This window comes from Heloderma suspectum, chromosome 1 (genome assembly GCF_057233095.1).
Source record: "Heloderma suspectum isolate Gila_16-S chromosome 1, 16-S_ref, whole genome shotgun sequence".
NCBI lineage: Eukaryota > Metazoa > Chordata > Lepidosauria > Squamata > Helodermatidae > Heloderma > Heloderma suspectum.
In genome coordinates, this window is record NC_139458.1 from 283,914,889 (window position 1) to 283,935,227 (window position 20,339).

General features: G+C 41.4%; 1 protein-coding gene across 1 annotated transcript in view; it reads right to left on the reverse strand.

Annotated features, from left to right (window-relative positions):
• Positions 1-428: 428 nt before the first annotated feature.
• Positions 429-20,339, reverse strand: part of CSMD1 (CUB and Sushi multiple domains 1) — a 1,446,416-nt gene continuing 1,426,505 nt past the window's right edge. Inside the window, exons 66-70 of the mRNA XM_084811779.1 lie at positions 16,858-17,019; positions 15,489-15,601; positions 13,292-13,379; positions 11,588-11,720; positions 429-5,179 (exon numbers count right to left, since the gene is read on the reverse strand). Coding sequence (XP_084667905.1) covers positions 5,020-5,179; positions 11,588-11,720; positions 13,292-13,379; positions 15,489-15,601; positions 16,858-17,019 — 656 coding nt within the window. The 3' untranslated portion in view covers positions 429-5,019. The remainder of the gene's footprint in view (positions 5,180-11,587; positions 11,721-13,291; positions 13,380-15,488; positions 15,602-16,857; positions 17,020-20,339) is intronic.

The following is a 20,339-nucleotide window of genomic DNA, read 5'->3' on the forward strand; positions in this document are numbered from 1 at the left end:
AATTGTGGATGTACTCACACATCAAGACAATGCAACAAAATGGAATGGAAACTGTGGCACAACCGGAGACATGGCATATGCTTTAAGCAGCATTGTAAGGCACATTTGTTTGCACAACAGCTTTTCCAGGAGAAAACGGGGATCCCAGATGTGCCGAATTTGTTCAGAAAAGAAAGGATATCCAAGACACTCTGCAGATTTTCTGCTATCCAAAAGCATAAGTAGGCAAAGAAGAAAACTTCATGGAAAGGAATAGACAGATTTCCTCAGAAATAAAGGGTCACATCCTTTCATGTACTTAACTTTGATATCAGGATTATTCTACATTTACTGAAATACCTACTTTTAAACTTGTCCAGTAGAAATTATTTGAATATAAGTGAGGAAAACAAAAAGGCTATAACAACAGTAGATTGCCACGCAATAATCTGGAAATCTAAAATTAAATATTTAATTAGAACTTTGATTTTGCTTTCAAGATAGGTGGCATTGCACAGGCTATATTACAATCTTTTATACTTTTTTTGCCAAAAAAATTACTGTATATTTTAAACAGGCCACTTCAATATTAATACATGTGTAATAGGTTCAGAACTGAAAATTCAGCTAAAGATGGTGCATTTTACAGTATTGGGAAAAATTACAGGATTTTTTTTTCCTTTTGTATTGTAAAAACATTTTTTTAACAATTTAACTACATTAATCAAAAAGTACAGCATATTTAATAATTTTACAAATTTTTCATAAAAAATATATCTCTGTACAAAAAAGTTATTTTGCACCTACTTCATGTCACAGCAGCATGTCGTGAAATGGCAGAATGAAATACCGGGAATGAAAATTAGGTTGACTTTATAGTAATGCCAGCTTCCCCCCTCCCCCCTTCTTTAATAACAGCTTTTTGTTTGTTTACAAAATATATTACAGAAGAAAAAAAATTATTGCAGCTAGCCTGGAGAAAGGCAAGATGGGTGATACAAGCAGCAGATTTAAACAGCTTTGAAGCACATAACCTGTTTTTGATTGTTCTGTCTTACAGCATTTTTTTTAATCTTTGCTTTATCATAATCAATCTGATACCTTGCGGGGGGAAGTAAACTGTAAATACCTCACAGAGAAGATTTCATGTCTGCCTTTGGCATGATAATACTACAACAGTTGGAGAGACCACAGCTCTGTATTCTGGTCATTCTGCAACTCAAGCTCTACTCAAGTGAATGGACTTGGGGTGGCACTCTGAGAATCTGGGCCATTAGGTTGGTGCACCATATGCAAGTCTGGACATGCAGGGAGCCTTGGAAAAGAATGGAAGGAAGGAATGGGAGCTCTAACCTGGTCAGTGTGATATGCACTCGTAATGTAGTACCCATCATAAAAATAAAGAAAACAGAAAATTGTTAAGAGATAGGCACAGAGGTGACGCAGAATAAAAAGACCCCCCCTCCCCAAAGACCTATTTTCATTAGGAAGGGCTGTATCTCTAGATATGCTTTGGGTAGAAAACAATGTTTTTATCTGCAGTCCCACTGAAATAAATGGAACTACAGACAGAGAGTTCAGTACCAACAGAAGATTTGAGTGTGGCCAAACTGGTTGTGTTGTCTGCATAAAGAAAAGATGTTGATGACTTATTATTCTAGCATAAACAGCCCTATCCTTGTTCAAGCAATTGTACTTCACTAGCATAAGTGATATTAGAATTTTCAATTTCAAGATCCTAACCAGGGGTGGGCAACTTCAGCAGTTCCAGGGACCAATTTCCAACCCCAGAACCTACTAGGAACTGCATTCCTCCCCGCCACTGAAATTGCCACTGCTGCACTGCCAAAATTTGATGGAATGGCAGAAGCAAAAAGGGCCCATTTTCCAATAGCCCTTTTTTGCTGCCACTGTACCGCTGAGTTTTGGTGGCAGTGGTGGGGCAGAGTGGACTACAAAAAAGACTGGAGAACTGCATGCAACTGCTAGGCCATGTATTGCCCATGCCTGTCCACTGAAATGAACAAAGGTCCCCCACTTACAAGAAATCCATTTCCACATACGAGTGCACATCTATCACTGGATCAGGATATATGCTGATAACAATACTGTATTATAAAGCTTTTGGTCTTCTTACTCTTCATCCAGATAGGGTAAGAACTAGAAAAACCAATTCTCTCTCGTACTTTTCTGAATGACTTTGGTTACTTCTGCCATCACTACTATTTAAATAAAGTAACTCCAAAGGCAGCAATACAAAGTTTCCTTTCCTCCAGCGGACAACAGTGCAAGCCACCTAGGAAACAATGCTTTAGCAATTTGTAGCCATTTTTATCTGATCTCTGTTGTCTTTCCAGAGGATGCAAAAATCTGTTGGATATCATATAAAATTGTAAACGGATATGGAATAATAAAAGAAATCTGCATTTAAAACAAAGCAAAAATGTTGATTTTTATAATATTAAACCATTTTAAATTTACATGAACAGTTGAATATATTGGTATTGCTGGTATCTTCCATCAAAACTATATAAGATCTTCTACTTTGATCAAAGATTGCCCTGCAAACTTTTTCTTGCTTTTTAACATAAACTGAGATATATTCTTTTCTACTAACGTTTATTTTTGGTGGTTTGCTTAGTACTAGACTCTCCCACAGGGATATTTAAAAACTGGGGGGGGGGGTAATCTTGGCCAGGATCCAAAGAGCTACTTTAGGCATCCAAAGACTTGGGCTTGTTCAGGGCTATTTCCCCCCACCCCTCTTTGAACAAGAAAAGAAAATTGCCCCTGCCATATCATAATCGAAAGGCCCTTCCTCTTGGAAAAAAAATGGTCTGATGTGGCCTATGGGAAACACAAGCCCAAAGTTCCTTTGGGCATGTGGAACTAATTGTGCGGTTTTGGGGAACCTGGCCTCCGTATTGACTTGAAGGATGTTCGGGTATCAGAATCCAAATCTTTATAAATTTTAATGTTAGGGGCAAATCAATGGTGACATACACTATTAGAGTCCCACTGAAGCCAACACAAATAACACCAGCGCAAACTTTAATTGAGCCATGCTGTAATGGTACAAACTACACCACACCCTACGGCGGCAATCCAGTGCACAAGTATGTGTGCCACAGTCCCATCAATACCACACCTGCACATCTTTGCATAACTGTCCACAGGATTGAAGATGAAAACTGAATGTAATTTTCGAAACTAAGCATAATTGATTAGATTAAATTAGTAAAGTTGTGGCCAAGCTTTCAGGCATGTTGTGTCTTAAGTGAAGTTCAAACTGTGAGATGGGCTGTAGTGTACAGTACAGTACCTATGCAGCCCCCCATGCGTTGTATTCACTGTAGTCTACTCAACTGATGAGTAAGTGGCAACAGTGGCCTGACCATGCCACACCTATGCCTACAGGTATTTCTTTTTTATCCCTGTCCAGCAGTGCCACAGATTCCTTCTGCCTGTGCCACTTGTGGCATCCATGCTACGGGTTGGCTACCCAAAAATCAGTAGTACATGTAAAAGGCATATATGATTCAACAACCTCTCAATTAATTTTATCATGTCCCGCTTTTGTTTTGTGGAGAAAGGGGCTACCCTTGCTGCATTACTCTGAAGAGTCTTCTAAATCTCAAACTTGCTCTGTCAAGCTGTATGATTACAAAAGCGTTAAGCAGTATTGGTTAAAAAATGCAGCAAATACATTCTCTCTCTCTCTCTCTCTCTCACACACACACACACACACACCATGGAAAAGTGTAATGGTTGCAGTGGTAAGCTGATATGTTGAATGTGGCTGGAGTTTACATATGCTACTGCAATGCATTTGTATGTTCAGTGTAACACCAGAAATCAGTGTAACTTCACGGGGAAAAAAAGATGGAAAACAAATGCAAAAGGGAAGACTGTATTATGAGCACAAGGCCCACAGGCTTTATGAATTATCTAAAATAAATTACTATTCACATTTTGTACATGGCAAGCAGCAGTAGCTGCCTAACCCCCCTGCTGTTATAGAGTATGATGCTGACAATAATGAATGGTGTCAGAGAGGGAGAGAGGGAGGGAGAGAGAGAAAACAATATTGGGAATGAAGATTTGTAAACATGGGATTCCCCACCCCCCTCCTCATCTGGCTGGTTTGTACTGGTGTCTACAGAGAAAATGAACCAAAATATAGTCTCCTCATGATATCAAATTACCCTACTAGAACTAGGTAAAGCGGTTGTTGGATAACACGTGCTCTAGGTAAAATTGTCATGAACGTTTCACTGGACTAAAATAAAGAGGAAAAAAAGGCAAGAAATGCTTATATACAATGGATAGTGTGTATAAACCCTGTATAATTGTTTTTTCAACCAGTATCTTACTCAGTCATTCATACCACACTAGTGCAAAAAATTGTGCATTAACATTTTGCAATACAACAGCTGACTGGGAAGTTTGTAGACTGCCTAATGTATGAACATCTGAGATATACTGTAGGGTTGTTCTAATGGAACATGATTTCAATGGTAAAGCATTTTGTAGATGTGTGCAGACCCCAAGGAAGGTTGTCTTCTCCTTCATGAAAGCTTCTTCTTCTTCTTTTGCTTTTGTTAAAATCTTCTTCTGAATGTTCTTATTCCTGGGGATAATTTATGGTGCTATTGTTTTTCACAGTTCCCAAAGGAGTGATCCAAGTGCCCAGAAGATTGCATTGAAAGGCATCCAGCCACATACAAATGTGAAAGTCTGAGGCATTTAAATATGACAGATGGTTATGACTTGGCAGTCTTCCTTCAAAGTGTGCCTTGATTTGGAGCAAATGCAGCCAGGTATTTCATATCTACCATTGAGATGAAGAAATTATCTTGGTCTTGATTCCCCAGAAGACTGATGTTTTACCAGAACACCTCGCCGCATCTATGCTGAAAGATGTTAAAGATTATAGCCGCGAAGCTAAGAGAAGGAGGGAAACTGGTATATGGCACCAAAGGAATTACTGCTTGTCCATCAGAGGTATGGCTATGAATCAGTCAAATTGGGCACTGAAGGCTATACCACTGTACAAACTGTGTTCAGAGTTGTGTCAAACCTCACAGCTTTTGCCTCTGTAGGTTTTAAGTTTGTATCATACATAGGATTTTCAAATGATGCCTGTCCATTGCTGTTTTCATGTCCAGCATAACCATTGTATTGTACTTTTGGTCTTGTTCTGGAAGGTTAAAAAGGATAAAAGTCTGAGTTGCAGTCATTGCAAATAACATGGCACAACTAAAGCACAACTACGTGATTTGTACCACATTAAGTCGCAGCAGAATACTAAAAGCAATAGCCCCATTTCACATGCATCCATAATAGCATAGGCATCACTGCATGCAACTCAAAAAATAGTTGGGGTCTTTCCTACTGGACTGGTGGTAGCATCTGTCCTAACAAGTGAAAAACAGCTTGGGACCCGGCAGCTTGGCATCTGAAGAACAGAGGCCTGCTTGATTTTCCCAGTCATCATGAGGGTCCCCTCCCTATCCCACCCCTATTTGAAGTAAGCTGGGTGACCTTGGTCATGATTCCCATCTATGCAATGTTGACTTCTACCCAGAGGGGCTTGCCTGCCTGGCACCAACTCTGATGTCATTTCAGCACCAGGTGATTTTTTAATTATTATTTCAACTAATAGCATAATCTGTTTTTGATTATGGTTTTGCTGAATTTCTTTGTCTTCATTTTAGTATTGTTTCTGCTGTTTTCTAGTGGTTTGATATTTGTATTTATAGTGGTTTAATATTAACTGGAGGGTGGCATAGAAATGTTCTTAAAAAAGATCATCTTTGGGAGAGGCCCTTCTTTTGAGAGAGTGTCCCAAGAAAGGGTGGTTTTGGTGGCCGCTCCCAGGCTGTGGAACTCCCTCCCAATGGAAGCTAGGAGCATCTCTACACCAGCCTAAAATCCCGCATTTAAAATGAGGCTTTCTGCTTCCGTTTTAAATGCAGGATCACAACGGACTCCCTTTACACATGCTTCCTTTCCTCCCTCCTTTCCCCCTTATCTGAGTCTTTGGTATGTTTCATTATACAGCCGCTAGATGGCACTGTGGTCTAGCTCCTCTTATTGTGCGTTTCCTCTTTTCATGAGAGAACTCAAGCAGAACTCAAGCACTGTAATTTGATAGCTCATTATCTCCAATCTTTTTAAAAAATGGAATAAAGGTCATTTAGTGCAGGAGATGTCCTGGAGATTGACAACATTTAAAGAACCTGCAAACCTCTGTGAGTAACCAATCTCAATAGCAGGATAAAAGCTCCATGTGGCGAAGCCCTAGGTTTCCTTCCTCTCTGCCATCCTTCTGCCAGCAGACAAAGACCACTTAATTCAAGAAGGCCTTTAGCCTGTATCTGGGTCTGATGGTTTGGGTGCTCTGTGTGTGTGTGTGTGTGTGTGTGTGTATAACTGTTACGTTTTATTGTGTTTTAATGTGTTATTCTTTTAATCAATTGTAATTGGTTCTGTAAGCCACTTTGACTGCCATTTTTTGGTAGAAAGGCAGGGCACAAATAAAATCAATAAATAATAAGTAAAAGAAAGACCCATGGCATTGCTTCACGCACACCGGCTCCCAGTGGCATGAGATATCACTAAAAGAACCAACTCCCATGTGTGAGTGTGCGTGTGAGAGACAAAAGCCAAAGTGTAACAAGACAGATCATGTAATTTGGCATTTCCCACTATTACAAAGGAGAGAAACAATGCAAGTCTGCTATAAGAAGCCATATCGCCTAGAAAATGTTGTCACCAGCTTGACAAATTATGTAACTTGTTTCTTGTGGAAAAGAAGCAGATGCAAAGGCTGTGGCAGGGAAAGGATGAATGCTTATTAACATTGCCATTCATAATATTTTCTACCAGTAATATAGGGGAAAAAATCTATTTGTTTTAGTACAGTCTGCTATTCAACGTCTTAAACTGCAGGGCAAAATATTCTCATTTCTCTGCTAGATTTAATCATTCATCCCAACTATATCGAAATAAACACTCCAAGCAATGTACTAGTAGATGCTGCCAAAAGTGGAATGTAACACATGGGAATTGCTTTCTGGTAGGTGCTGAATGTTTTCATTCCAGTACTTAATAGCCTGCTAAATGGCAAGAAATACCTTCAATATTATTTCCCATTTTGGTCATTTTTAAAATGGATTTCAAAAGCTACAAATATCTGTGGTATATTTCTGAATTTTAGCAGTGGGATTTACTGTAGCTCCTTTCATTAACCAATCTACAGCAGTGCCAATGATATATAATAGAAATAGTTTTCCATTTTACTTATTTTGGCAGCCTATCTGGGTGGAATGAGCTGTAGTCCTGCAGCCAGTTTACCAGGTCTATATGCCCATTAAGTCCAATCAGATAGTTCTGGTGTACACATGGGGACACAAGAATACATGGAGCTCTGTGCAAGCAAGAGATCTTCCCCTTAACCTCAGGTTAGGGGTGTATGAACCCCACTCACCTCCATCTGCTGGGAGGTCCACGGGGTGGGGGAGGCGATCCGGTCTTCCCACAGGAATCCTCCCCGGCCGGCTCCGCTCAACGGGAAGTCCGCGGAGCCACCGGCCAGGGCCAGCCACTGCCAGACTTCCAGCTGCGGCTGGTCTACGGACACAAATGGTGCCCGGCATAGCAGACGCCATTTGCGTGCCTCCCTTTGGCTGTGATAGGCTAGGGAAATCTTTACATAGCCTATCACGGCAAAAGGGAGGCACGCAAATGGCGTAGCAGACACCATCTGCGCCCTTCCCTTTTGCTGTGATAGGCTACATAAAGATTTACATAGCCTATCACTGCAAAAGGGAGGTACGCAAATGGTGTAGGTAGGGATGGTGGAGAATTTCTCCCCGAAACTTCGGGGGGCCGAGCGCCAACATGTTCGGTCCCCCGAACAAGTTTCGGGGAGAAATCCTCCACACACACCCGCCCCCCGCCCCCCCCTGGGACGGGACTTACCTTTGCCGAATGTCCCTCCTGGTGGCGGGTCCGGCCGGCGGTTCAGCGGGTGTTCGAGCGGGGCGGGAGCGGCAGCTGGTCTTTCGACCGGCTGCCACCACCGCCATTCCAATAAAAGAAAAAAGAAAAACACGCCCCCGTGATAGGCTACGTGATGATTAACGTAGCCTATCACGGCTAGATTTGCAAAGTCAGCCGTGATAGGCTATGTCAATCGTCACGTAGCCTATCACGGGTGACTTTAAAAAAAAAAAAGCGAGTACGGATAATGGCGGCCTCCATAGGGAGCCGCCATTCCCGTTCCTTATTTGGTCGCTGTAGTCTACGTAAAGATTTACGTAGACTACAGTGACTAAATAAGGAACGTGAATGGCGGCTCCCTATGGGGGCCGCCATTAGCGTACGCGCTTTTTTTTTTTTAAGTCACCCGTGATAGGCTACGTGACGATTGACGTAGGCTATCACGGCTGACTTTGCAGATCTAGCCGTGATAGGCTACGTTAATCGTCACGTAGCCTATCATGGGGGCGTGTTTTTTTTAAAAAAACTTTTGAGTTCACGGCCAGGCGAGGCGGGAAGCCTCCTCCCCGGCCTGAATTTCGGCCAGGGCGAGGCGGGAAGCCTCCCCCCCGGCCTGAACTTTGCGGGGGGAGCAGCGAAGCACCTCCCCCCCACCACGAACAACCTTCGACGAAAGGTAAGGGACTTTTGTCCACCCCTAGGTGTAGGTTGCGGACGCCATTTGCGTGCCTCCCTTTTGCCGTGATAGGCTATGTAAATCTTTACGTAGCCTAATACGGGAAAAGGGAAGGGAGCAAATGGTGTCTGCTATGCCGGACGCCATTTTGAATCTGCATAGGGGCAGCAGATGGACCCAGACAGACCTGGACCCAGAGGTTGGGATGTACGAAACCACTTACCTGTTTTGTAAGTGGCATCCGCAGTGGGGGGGAGATGCTCCGTCCCTCCACCCAGAATCGTCCCCGGATGGCTCCACAGTGACTCCGCGGAGCTGCCGTTGGGTGCATCCGCAGCCAGATATCCGGCTGCGGCAGGTCTGTGGACGCAAATGGCGGCCGGCATAGCGGCCACCATTTGCATCCCTTTGCTGAGCCATGATAGGCTATGTAAATATTTACGTAGCCTATCATGGCAAAGAGCGGGGACACAAATGGTGTAGGGACGCAAATGGCAGCCAGTGTAGTGGCTGCCATTTGCGGCCGCAGCCTGGCAGCAGCCACTGCCAGAGCCGGAGCTGCAGCCAGGTAGGCTCCATTCTGGGGAGGGTGGTGGGGCAGGCTGCCCCATTCCGCCATGGATTCCAGGGGGCCGAATTCACTGGAATTCGGCCTCCCTGGGATCCGTGGCAGAATTCTCTGACATCCCTACCTGGTGGTGCCAGGTAGGATCTGGTCAGGTCAGACTTCATGGGGTGGCGGGGTGGGGTGATCCATTCCGCCACAGACTCCGGGGGGCTGGATTCTAAGAATCCGGCCTCATTGGAGTCCGTGGAGGAATTCTCCGCCATCCCTACCTCAGGGTCAGGGAACGTTCCATCCATGTCCAGGATCCAGACTGGTACAAACAGCTGTTTTGCTTATTGCTTGCTTTTCAGTGCCTCCCTTCAAGTGGCAGTTCTGCAAAACTACACAAAAAATAGGGTTGGCTATTTGCGTTGCCCTTATTTTCGCCATAGTCTATGTAAAGATTTACGTAGACTACAGCGACTAAATAAGGAACACGAATGGCGGCTCCCTATGGGGGCCGCCATTAGCGTACGTGCTTTTTTTTTTTTTTAAAGTCACCCATGATAGGCTACGTGACGATTGACGTAGGCTATCACAGCTGACTTTGCAGATCTAGCCGTGATAGGCTACGTGAATCGTCACGTAGCCTATCAGGGGGCGTTTGTTTGTTTTTTAAACTTTCGCGTTCGCGGCCGGGCGAGGCGGGAAGCCTCCTCCCCGGCCTGAATTTCGGCCGGGGCGAGGTGGGAAGCCTCCCCCCCCGGCCTGAACTTCACGGGGGGAGCAGCGAAGCGCCTCCCCCCAACCGCGAACGTCCTTCGACGACAGGTAAAGGACTTTCGTCCACCCCTACACAAAAAGCCCCCTCTCATTTGGAACAGTACCCAGAAAGTACAGGAGGCTGCTGTTCGAAGGAATATGAAAAGCCCTTCTTGTGCATAACTATATGTACTGGATCCCCACAGAGTATTAGCAGACATAGTGCCACATCTGTGTGTGTCATGCTACAGGTCTTACTAAGACAGGGGTGCAAACAAGAATATGACCAAGGTTTAATCTATAACATTTACTAGTTTGTAGAATCTTTTGGTTCAGCTCCCTGCACAGGTACTGAATAAGGTAATACTTTCGCTAATAAAGGGGTATGTGTCCAGTATTTGTTAATACAGTTTCTGTCTTCGATGACTAAACACAGTGCTACAAAAGTGAAAATATTCTTCTTGAACTCCTACCACTGTTATACAAGATGGAGTCACAGCACTGATGCCTGTGATGATGAAGGCTAAATCTGTTTTCCAGTTACCAAAGAATGCATAAAATAACCAGCTATCAGATTCAAACCATCATATAACTATTATCACAGATTGTCAAATGTATTGCAGAATAATAGACAAAGGAAACACAGAAATATTTTATTATCAGAGCTAAGCCAAAACAATTGATTAATTGTTTAATGCCCAGGACTTGGACAAAACAACAACAGAGAAATACTTTCAATTTTAAAGCTGTTGGTTTACACGTTTAGTGAACTATTGCCCCTCATTGTATATGCCGATTTCAACAGGAAAATCAGAAGTCTCAAAAAGTCTCAGTTCTATTTATGGTACACAGAAAAGAAGGAAAGAAGATAATAGTGTCTTATTAACATACAACAACTGGGCTTTGATGAGGGTGTTCAAGAATTGTCACAGCTAGTAGTTTTTATTGCTTATCTGCAAAACTGCATACACACATGTGGCAATCTTAAAAAAAAAATGTCAAAAAGATTTCTTCTGATATATCCAATTCTCATGTTAGGAGATGGTATGCCAACTCAAGCAGCAGTTTCCAAAAGCTCACTGAGCATGAACTAGTAGGTTCATTATGGCCTGTTTCTCTGTCAATTTATGGATTCTAAACTTTTATAATGAATACTCATAGGCACTTGGAGGGAAGAAGCACATTTAAAGTACAATTCAGCAATCCTTTCAAGTCCTATCTATTTAAATGGGAAAGTTAAGTACGTGCTTAAATCTCTTCCAGTGTTACCAATGAGACTTAAAAGTGCTTAATTTTGGCTGAATCATGCCCACTCTGTTTAATAAACAATGTGTTAGGACTTAGGAAGATTTTATCTAATATGATCTAGGCTAACAAACCTGATGCATATTATTTCTTTCCATTCTAGAAACATAGGCCCTTTATTTATTTACAGACTACCAGTAGTCTAGAAGCCACTTCATTGGCACTTGTTGACTGCAGTGTTGAAAATCAAACTGTACCTAATGATTTTAGAGCAGAGAATATATATTTTAAGGCTTTGTTTTCAAAGTCTCCAGCAGCCACACGTTTGCACACTTAATTAAATATGTCATAAGACATTAGATCTAGAGTACCTGTGTTTGTAGAGGTAAAACGCAAACCCTGATAATATTAGAGCAAAGAAGGGTACCAGGATTGCAGCTGCAACAGAACTGCTGTTTGTACCATAGTAGTGATTGGGTTGGTCTGTGTCCACACGTAAAGGACCTGAAAATGAAAGAAAAAGGAATACTTTTTAGGGATATAAGTATAAATGTGTACAGGTGGTCCAACTGAATTTAAAAACATCATAGACCTGTATACAATGTCCTGATGCATAATTAATTACTGAATGATATCATTCTGCTTAGCAGTGACAGATTTTATTTTCTTGGGCTCCAAGATCACCGCAGACAGTGACTGTAGCCATGAAATTAAAAGACACTTGCTCCTTGGGAGGAAAGCTATGGCCAACCTAGACAGCATAATAAGAAGCAAAGACATCACCTTGCCAACAAAGGTTCGTATAATCAAAGCTATGGTTTTCCCAGTAGGAACGTATGGCTGTGAGAGCTGGCCTGGACTATAAGGAAGGCTGAGTGCCGAAGAATCGATACTTTCGAACTGTGGTGCTGGAGAAGACTCTTACGAGTCCCCTGGACTGCAAAGAGGTCAAATCAGTCCATCCTAAAGGAAATCAACCCTGAGTGCTCATTGGAAGGAGAGATACTGAAGCTGAAGCTCAAATATTTTGGCCACCAAATGTGAAGAGAAAAGTCGCTGGAAAAGACCCTGATGCTGGAAGGATTGAAGGCAAAAAGAGAAAGGGAGGGCAGAGCATGAGATGGCTAGATAGCATCACCGATGCAATAAATATGAATTTGAGCACACTCGGGGAGAGAGCGGAGGACAGGAAGGCCTGGCGTCCTATGGTCCATGGGGTCACCAAGAGACGGACATGACTTAGCGACTGAACAACAACAACAATCATTCTGCTTTCTGAATGACGTGACAGTTCAGGGGCAAACATCTGAAGCTGCTGTAGTGAGAATATTGAGCTTCCTGGCCCATTTCCATGCTCTAACTAGAAGCACTACCCTCTAATTTTGAACTCTACATAATTACTGTCATCACTATCATCTCCTTCAATGGAAAGGCAAAAATATTCAAATGTAATATGATCTACAAATGCAGACATACCCTTTAGTTATGTCTTGAAAATGTGCATTCACTTCTCCTCCCCCATTTCAAAGATACATACCAAACTCCAGACTACCTAATTCATTTAAATCGTATAGAACATAGTCCATCATTAAATAGGATCTTCAATAATTTGTAAAAGCCATATACAGTGCAATCCTATACATGTCGTCACTGACTCTCAGCCCAACCTACCTCACAGGGTGGTTGTGAGGATACAATGGAGAGGAGGACTATGAAAGCTGCCTTGCATTCCTCGCAAGAGGAAAAAAGGTGGGATATAAATGTATTAAATAAATGAATGTCTACTCAGAAGTAAGTCCCATTAAGTTCAGTGAGACTTACTCCCAGTCTTTATAGGAACATTCTGTAGTTTTCTTATTAGGTTGCTGTTGCATCAAAAATGAAATGGCAGCATGAAATAGTTGAATTAGAGATTTCATGACACATTGCAACTAAGTTAAGTGATCTGTAAAGTTTAAGGCAATAATTCAGTACAATATATATATGCTTGATTTACTTGCCAGCACAGTGATGTCAGGTCATCAACAGGCAATAAGAGTAATATACAATATAAAGGGCTATATGGGCATTCTTACTTTGTCTTTGGAGCATAAATTTTCCAAAATCTTTTCCATGTATGTCACCTTGATAAGTGAAGATGCCTCTTTCAAGCCCAGATGACACCTAGAACAGAAAGCATGTATCAAGAAGCCTGAAACCAATTTGTTTATTAAATAAATTCAGAGTCAGCAAGGTAACCTTCTTATCTGGATTTCCTGATGACTGAAATGTGAATGAAGAAAATTTATTAAAATATTTAATCATCTGCAGTAATGGGACTTAAAACAGACAGACAGACAGACTCAAAGAGTCTATCCACAATCACAAAGAGCCCCTGTTTGTAGTGTGGGGGTTATTATGAACTTGGACGTGCTTGAAAGAAATGCTGCAGCTACTAAGGTATATAAATACTACAGACAAATAACATGCAATTTCTTTTCCTATGTAAGGCGAAGTTTAGGTTGGCATCTAGTCTTCATCCCCAATGGAAAGGTAGTTTAATTATATATAACTGCAGCTGTTCACATTCATTTCTTGCAATCCTTGCTATTTTCTCTCCTCTGCTCTTCTTCATTTATTGTCTTGCTCTACTGTAAACGTTTGGACTGTAAGTTCCTACATCAGGAACCCTTGTTTTTTGCTTATATTATTCTATATAGCATCATGTATATTAATAGTACATGTGCATCATGTATTGTATATACATATATACACATACATGTATATTTTTGCTGGAAAGCCACTTTGAGGAAGTACTATGAGGTAGTGAGTCTCCCCCACACAAGAGTAGCCTGTCAGGAAATTCATCTCTATCCATTGCCACTCTCTCCTACCTGGTATCTGAATTTTGGTACTGGACCCTTATGCAGAGAAACTTGGGTACTAGATCCTTACATAGGGTTTACATGTGTCTGTAGTCTCCTCCTCCAGTTCCGACAGAGGAAGCAGAGAGAGGGGGGAGGGAAAGGCAGGCACAAAAAGGAAGCCCTCTTCTCACTTTGCTTCCTCCTTTCACAAGTGTGTAGAGTGCCTCTGTCCTATCCTGTAGAGTGCAAGCTTCCTCATTTTGCCTTCAAATGAGGCCATAAAAAAGTAAGGAAACTATGTATTTAACATTCCAGTATTACAAAATATCCCTGTAACAAAAATCCCTCCCTCTTTAGTCCCTTTCAGAGAACCCATGTGCACCCAGAAACTCTCCACAGTAAATCGCATCTGAAGTATTTCTATTAAGCCCACAGGGGATGCCCCCATCCTGTCTGACAAGAAAAACCAAGAGGAGATAGTTCCCATCTACATCTCTCCCATGGGCTAAATTTTATGCTAAGCATCGCTATCCTTGTGTACATGAGGAATCCAGGAGGTTCCCAGGAGGACTAACTCCCCATCTGATCATTTGGGATACCCCTCTCTCACACAGTCCCCCCCCCACCGTGAATCTCCAGAGATAAAAAAGAGTAAGTTTCCAATGTTCTTTGTCTCTCCCTGGGATGCAAAACCCCATGCTGGTTTTGCATATCAGTTGCGGGTATTTTTTGTAAGTTGTTAAGCCTGCCTTGGATGTTAAGTATTTCAGTTCGTGAACACGTTTTATTTATTTTATCAGAGACGTATATTTCCTCCATTCTCTATAATGTGTTAAATAAATCTGTTCCTTTTAATTTGAACTCTGCAGTTGATTCGGTTTTTGCCTAGCTACAAGATCTGGTCTTTATCACATTTCGTCCACACTCTAAAAGCTTTTAAGGGGTATAAGGGGTGTTGAAAAGAATTGTGTAAAGAAGTCTGCCCTTCTCCATAAATGCATACCACATGTCTGAACTGTCCACATGTTCAGACAAAGGCATTCAAACATGGATAGTGATGGTGCTACCCAGGAGTAAATAACACTCAATATGTCTTGCAGCCAGTCCTAGCTCTCAGGAGTCATAAGGAAGCATGTTTTTCTGTTTGTTACAATCCCAAAGCCAATGAGAAAGTGGGTCCAATAAAAGCTTCCACCTTAGTAGCTGTGTGTGTCTCAGTATTTGGGAACAAGGCAATAACACAGGCAATAAGGCAGATGTATGCAAGATGCATTTTTCTTATGGAATCAGGGGACCAGTGATGAGTTTTATATAATGTATACTGCCACAGTCATAAAAAAGTATTAGAGAGAAGAAACATACAAATAACTGGGGATAGTAGTTCAGCCACATAAACAGTTTCAGAGTAGTGTGTTTCTTTACTTACATAGCCATCTAATGTCCACTTTTCATTTTCAAGCTTGCTTGCAAAACCCTGTCTAGGATTTTTAACTTGATAGACTTTCAAAAGCAAATGGGCTTCTTCTTTCTTGTAAATGCCTGCAAAGAACATTTTAAAGCATGTTTGCACAACTGCATATTTTAAACTGTATGACGTATTAATAATCTCTATAAATGACACAATATTTAATCAGCTTAAAGTTCATTTACATAATCATTTTATGTGTAATTAGATATTTCTATATTAAAATAAACAGTGACATGTAGCATTTCTGACTCAGTTTTTAACGTTAATGAGAGAATCCATAAAATCCAATCTTAAGATAGTAAAGAATTTTAGAAATAAACTAAGGCAATTAAACTCTTTCATTGTTTTGGCAAGACTCTGAGGTGGCTCAAATGCCAACTGAGATCATGGCAATCCCATCATGGTATGTCCACACACAGTTCAGATAATGCTGGAGTCATGGGGGACAACCCGCTGGCACTGATGTGGTTAGTAACTACACAATCAGCTTGTCCCATTTTGAATAATTCTGGCCTCCAAATGTTACCAAAGCAGGGAAACCTAACCTGCCTAGATAAGTATGGACCAGCCCTTTTAATTTCTTTTCCAGGGTCTAGAAATGCCTCTGCATTATATATAAACATTGCAGCTTCCGGGAAACACTTATTGCTCCACAGGAGATAACTACAGTAAGTTTAAGTTGTACACTGACCTGCAAACATGCACAGAGCTTTTAGAGTTTCTTTAAGTTAAAAAAAAAAAAAAATTCAGAGAGATCGGATCATAAATCCATGTCAGGGAAAATACTTTTTGTGTTGTTGTTGTTAAAAGTAAATGTGAAGTACATTGTAATTCCCTACATATAATTTGCGGGCATCCAATATACCGATGTTTATCTTTAAAATACTATATATTGGCATAGAAAATGCGTAATTATTAGAAAAATAGCACAAATATTGCTTGTATATATTCTCCTACCCGCAGTAATAATAATAATAAAAAGTTGGCAATGGCCCAAAGCTAGAACTGGGCTGCCAGGAAGCAAGGAGGAAGTATGGTTGATAAGGAATGGAGTTTTTACTACATGATGATAATGTGCTAGCAAAAAAGAACTGTTTTATGTAAAAAAAAATTAAAATCTGATCAAACTGAACTGCAAGGAACCAAATCGTTTCAGTGTCCTCTAAGAATACATGTGGTTAGAATTTCTAATAGCATAAATAGCCTTCATCTGCTGCCTTATGCATGCCTCATTTCAATTGAAACAGATGAAAACATGTTCCTGAAGCCTCAATCAGCCTAAAAATTGAACATATCTAAATTACACCTGCCCGATTTCTAACCTCACCTGATAGTTTAAGTTGTGCACTGGATGCTTCAATGAATGTGGCATTCACCTTACTGCTTGTAGCATTGAACCAGTCAACAGTAAGAGTTGCGGGTTGTCTTTTCCCTAGATGCTCATAAAAGCCCTTCCACAATGAATTTATAAAAAATACATCTGAAGGAACTGAAGGAAAGAGGAACAAAAAAGTAAATCACTACAGTCTACAAGCAGATGTGGTATTACTTCATGTGTTCATTATTCAGCTCGCTATTAGAGTGCCCACACATTTTTTCCATAACTAGTAACCTTTGCTGCTCTGAAATATTTATAATATCAATGATAACACAGTATAGGAACTTCTGTTAAGTCTTGATTTATAGTGACGTTTTCTTGCTGTAGCATGAGCAGTTGAAGTCCAGAGCAAATTGCTTTGGATCTTTTAGCTCCTCCAGAAGACATGAAGAAGAGGTATCTTCTTGATTACCACTGAATGTTATTGGTATTTAGATCATCTACCGGAACAATACTAAAATGATCAGTTGATGTAATGCAATTTATACCAGTAACACAAGCACGCCTTCCTGTTTTTTAGAACAAACCCAGGGCAGTTGTGTGCACTCTGGACAAATGTTAGATATAGCTAAATCCCATTGATTTCAGTGAGATTAACGCATGAGTACCAAGGTACAGATTTCCAGGCTTAGACATGAATTCCTAAAGATTCTTTCTCAAATTGTTTTGAAATCCCCATATTATTTTTGTGAGTATGTGACACTGACTTCCATCCCGCATGTTCAGTTCTTAACACTGCCTGTTCTTAATTATGCCATTTCCTAGTGCAGGAAAATCACTAGATTGCCTCACAAGATGGTGGACTCTTCTTTGTGGGAAGAATTTTAAGCAGAGAGGCTGGATGGCCACCTAATAGGAATGCTATAGCCATGGATTTCCTGCATCAGCAGAGGGTTGGACTAGATAACCTTTGAGGTCCCCTCCAATGCTATGATTCTAAGCCATATTCTCAAAAAACAGATTACAGAGGCTACATTTCAAATACAGCAGATTATAATATTTTTACCCATCTGAAACTCTCAGGGTTTGGCAGATTACAAATCCAAATGTATCTAATAAGCTCAAGAAAGCTCAAGGAAGAAAGGCAAGTCATATTTCTGTAACCCCAACGTGAGGCTGACTGAAAGCCAACATTGATTTTGGAGTTTGGAGTAATTTTTTGTAACTTAATATTTGCTTGCTTTAGGAGACACTTAGGAATTATTGTGCAAACTAGTGCTTAAGTAGCATGTGCTACACGTCAGATGTGAGATGAAAATGGGGGGGGGGGACCCAGCACCTCCAACAGGCGAAGCGCCAAAGCAGAATGGAGAAGGTTCCAGTGCTGAGGAATGATAGAAAGCTACGTTAAAAGGTTCTGCCATTACTCAACATTGACGTCTTCTCCTTTCTCCTTTGGCTTTCAAGGCTAGCCAGATTTTTTACTATATGGGGCGTTGCTTCTACATTAGTTCTTTCCTTAAAATTGCTATCCTCTTTACAGAGAATACATATCATTGCCCAATCACAGCATTCTAGTTTTTCCAGCAATAAGAGCCCATCACAGTGAATATAACTAAGAGACAATTTGTCTCTAATCCCCACTCAGCTGTTCTGAATTGGAAGCAGAAGGAGGAAATAACTAATGTTGTAGGAGACTTTCATGTCTTTTGCGAATAAACATTATAGACCAGAGATGGGCAATATGTGTCCCACAGGCCACATGTGACACTCCCCTGGCCTGTTTTTGTGGCCCCCTCTGCTGCCAATTTTGCTGCTCTGGGCAGTGGCAAAAAAAGCAGTGATTCTGGAATTGTGCTCCCAAAAGTATCCTGGAAGTGCGATTTGTATTTCAAACAAGGTGCGTCATCCCCACTTTGTTTTCAGGTAAAATTGTTGCTCTTTTGCTGCTAGTGTGGCAAATTTAGTGGCAGCAGGGATTGTGGGTGCAATGTGTCCCCACCCCCACTCCCGCCAACTGCCCATTCATTATAATGGGATCTTGGTCATGAGGAACAGCTTTGCTACATAATATAGCACTATACTGTGAACTGTGGAAGCACCATTTAATACCACTTCTAGCTGATTGCAGAAGTGATTCAAGTACACTTACACTTGATGTAGGACAAATGTTGGGAATTGGCTGCACTAGGAATGTATGAAAATAGTATATTCATTCCCTAGTACACATAGTAATGCACATGCATAAACTGGGGAGAAGAAGGCTCTGTATTTTGTGCATATACATTTCCCAGCTTGCAGGAATGTATGAGTCTAGAGTGACATGCATAACTTCTGATCTACCAAGCTGAACATAGCTCAACTGTATGTATAACGGCTGAGCTATGTTATAAATATCCACCAGAGACTCTGTAATCTTCCTGTTTCTGCGTCCTGCATAGAATTACAAAAACGGGGAAGAGGAAGGGGATTGGGCAGTACAAAATGGAGGCTGGTGGGCTCCATAGGTTCTGGTAATTCACCAATGAGCAGGCCTGGGGTAGGGAAGTTGGTTACAATGAATTAAATGGCCCTATAAATCAGCTGCTCCTTGGCTGCTCTGATTCACTCCAATTTTGCATGATAATATAGTACAGGGATAAAACAACACTAGTGTTATTTTAGCATAGTTATCACCTGTGGGATGCCCATGTATGCGGGGGGGGGGGCAGTGTCCCAGGCCCAGGACAGGACTCCCTCACTGGGGGAAGTAGGGGTGGAAAAAGACATGGTGGGCCCCCAAACCTGACACCCTAGTAATAGCTACATAAGATTATATGGAGGAGGATGCTCTTTATTTTATTTATTTATTAATTAAATTTGTTAAACATATTTATTTATTTATTATTGCATTTATATCCCGCCGTTTTTCCTCTTTCAAGAACCCAAGGAAGCTTACATTCTCCTCCTCCTCTCCGTTGCATCCTCACAACAACAACCCTGTGAGGTAGGCTGGGCTGAGAGTCTGTGACTGGCCCAAAGTCACCCAGTGAGCTTCCATGGCCAAGTGGGGACTAGAACCCGGATCTCCCGGCTCCCAGTCCGTCACTCTCACCACTACACTACACTGGCTCCCTCATAAAACAAATGTCTCTAGTGTTTTACAATAGCTTACCTGTATGAGCCCCATTTCTCAGAATAAGGGAGAAATGTGAACCCCCCACACACATGCACACACATTATTCCTGTCCACCAGTTTGCAAGAATCCACAGTTTCACCAACAGATGAAGAGTTCATCCATTTCAAAAGAAGCATGAGCTACAATGTACTTTGTTCCCCAAATGAATAGCTCTTCATTTCCAACACATCTTCGTATTGAAATAAACCCCTGCGGATTACCAGCCTTCCCATAATGCTACACTGGCAATTCCCATAACTATTCAATGTATTAACGTGCACGAAAAAGTGCAAGATCTTGTAAATGCTATGAAAGAATTGATAAGCCTCCCCC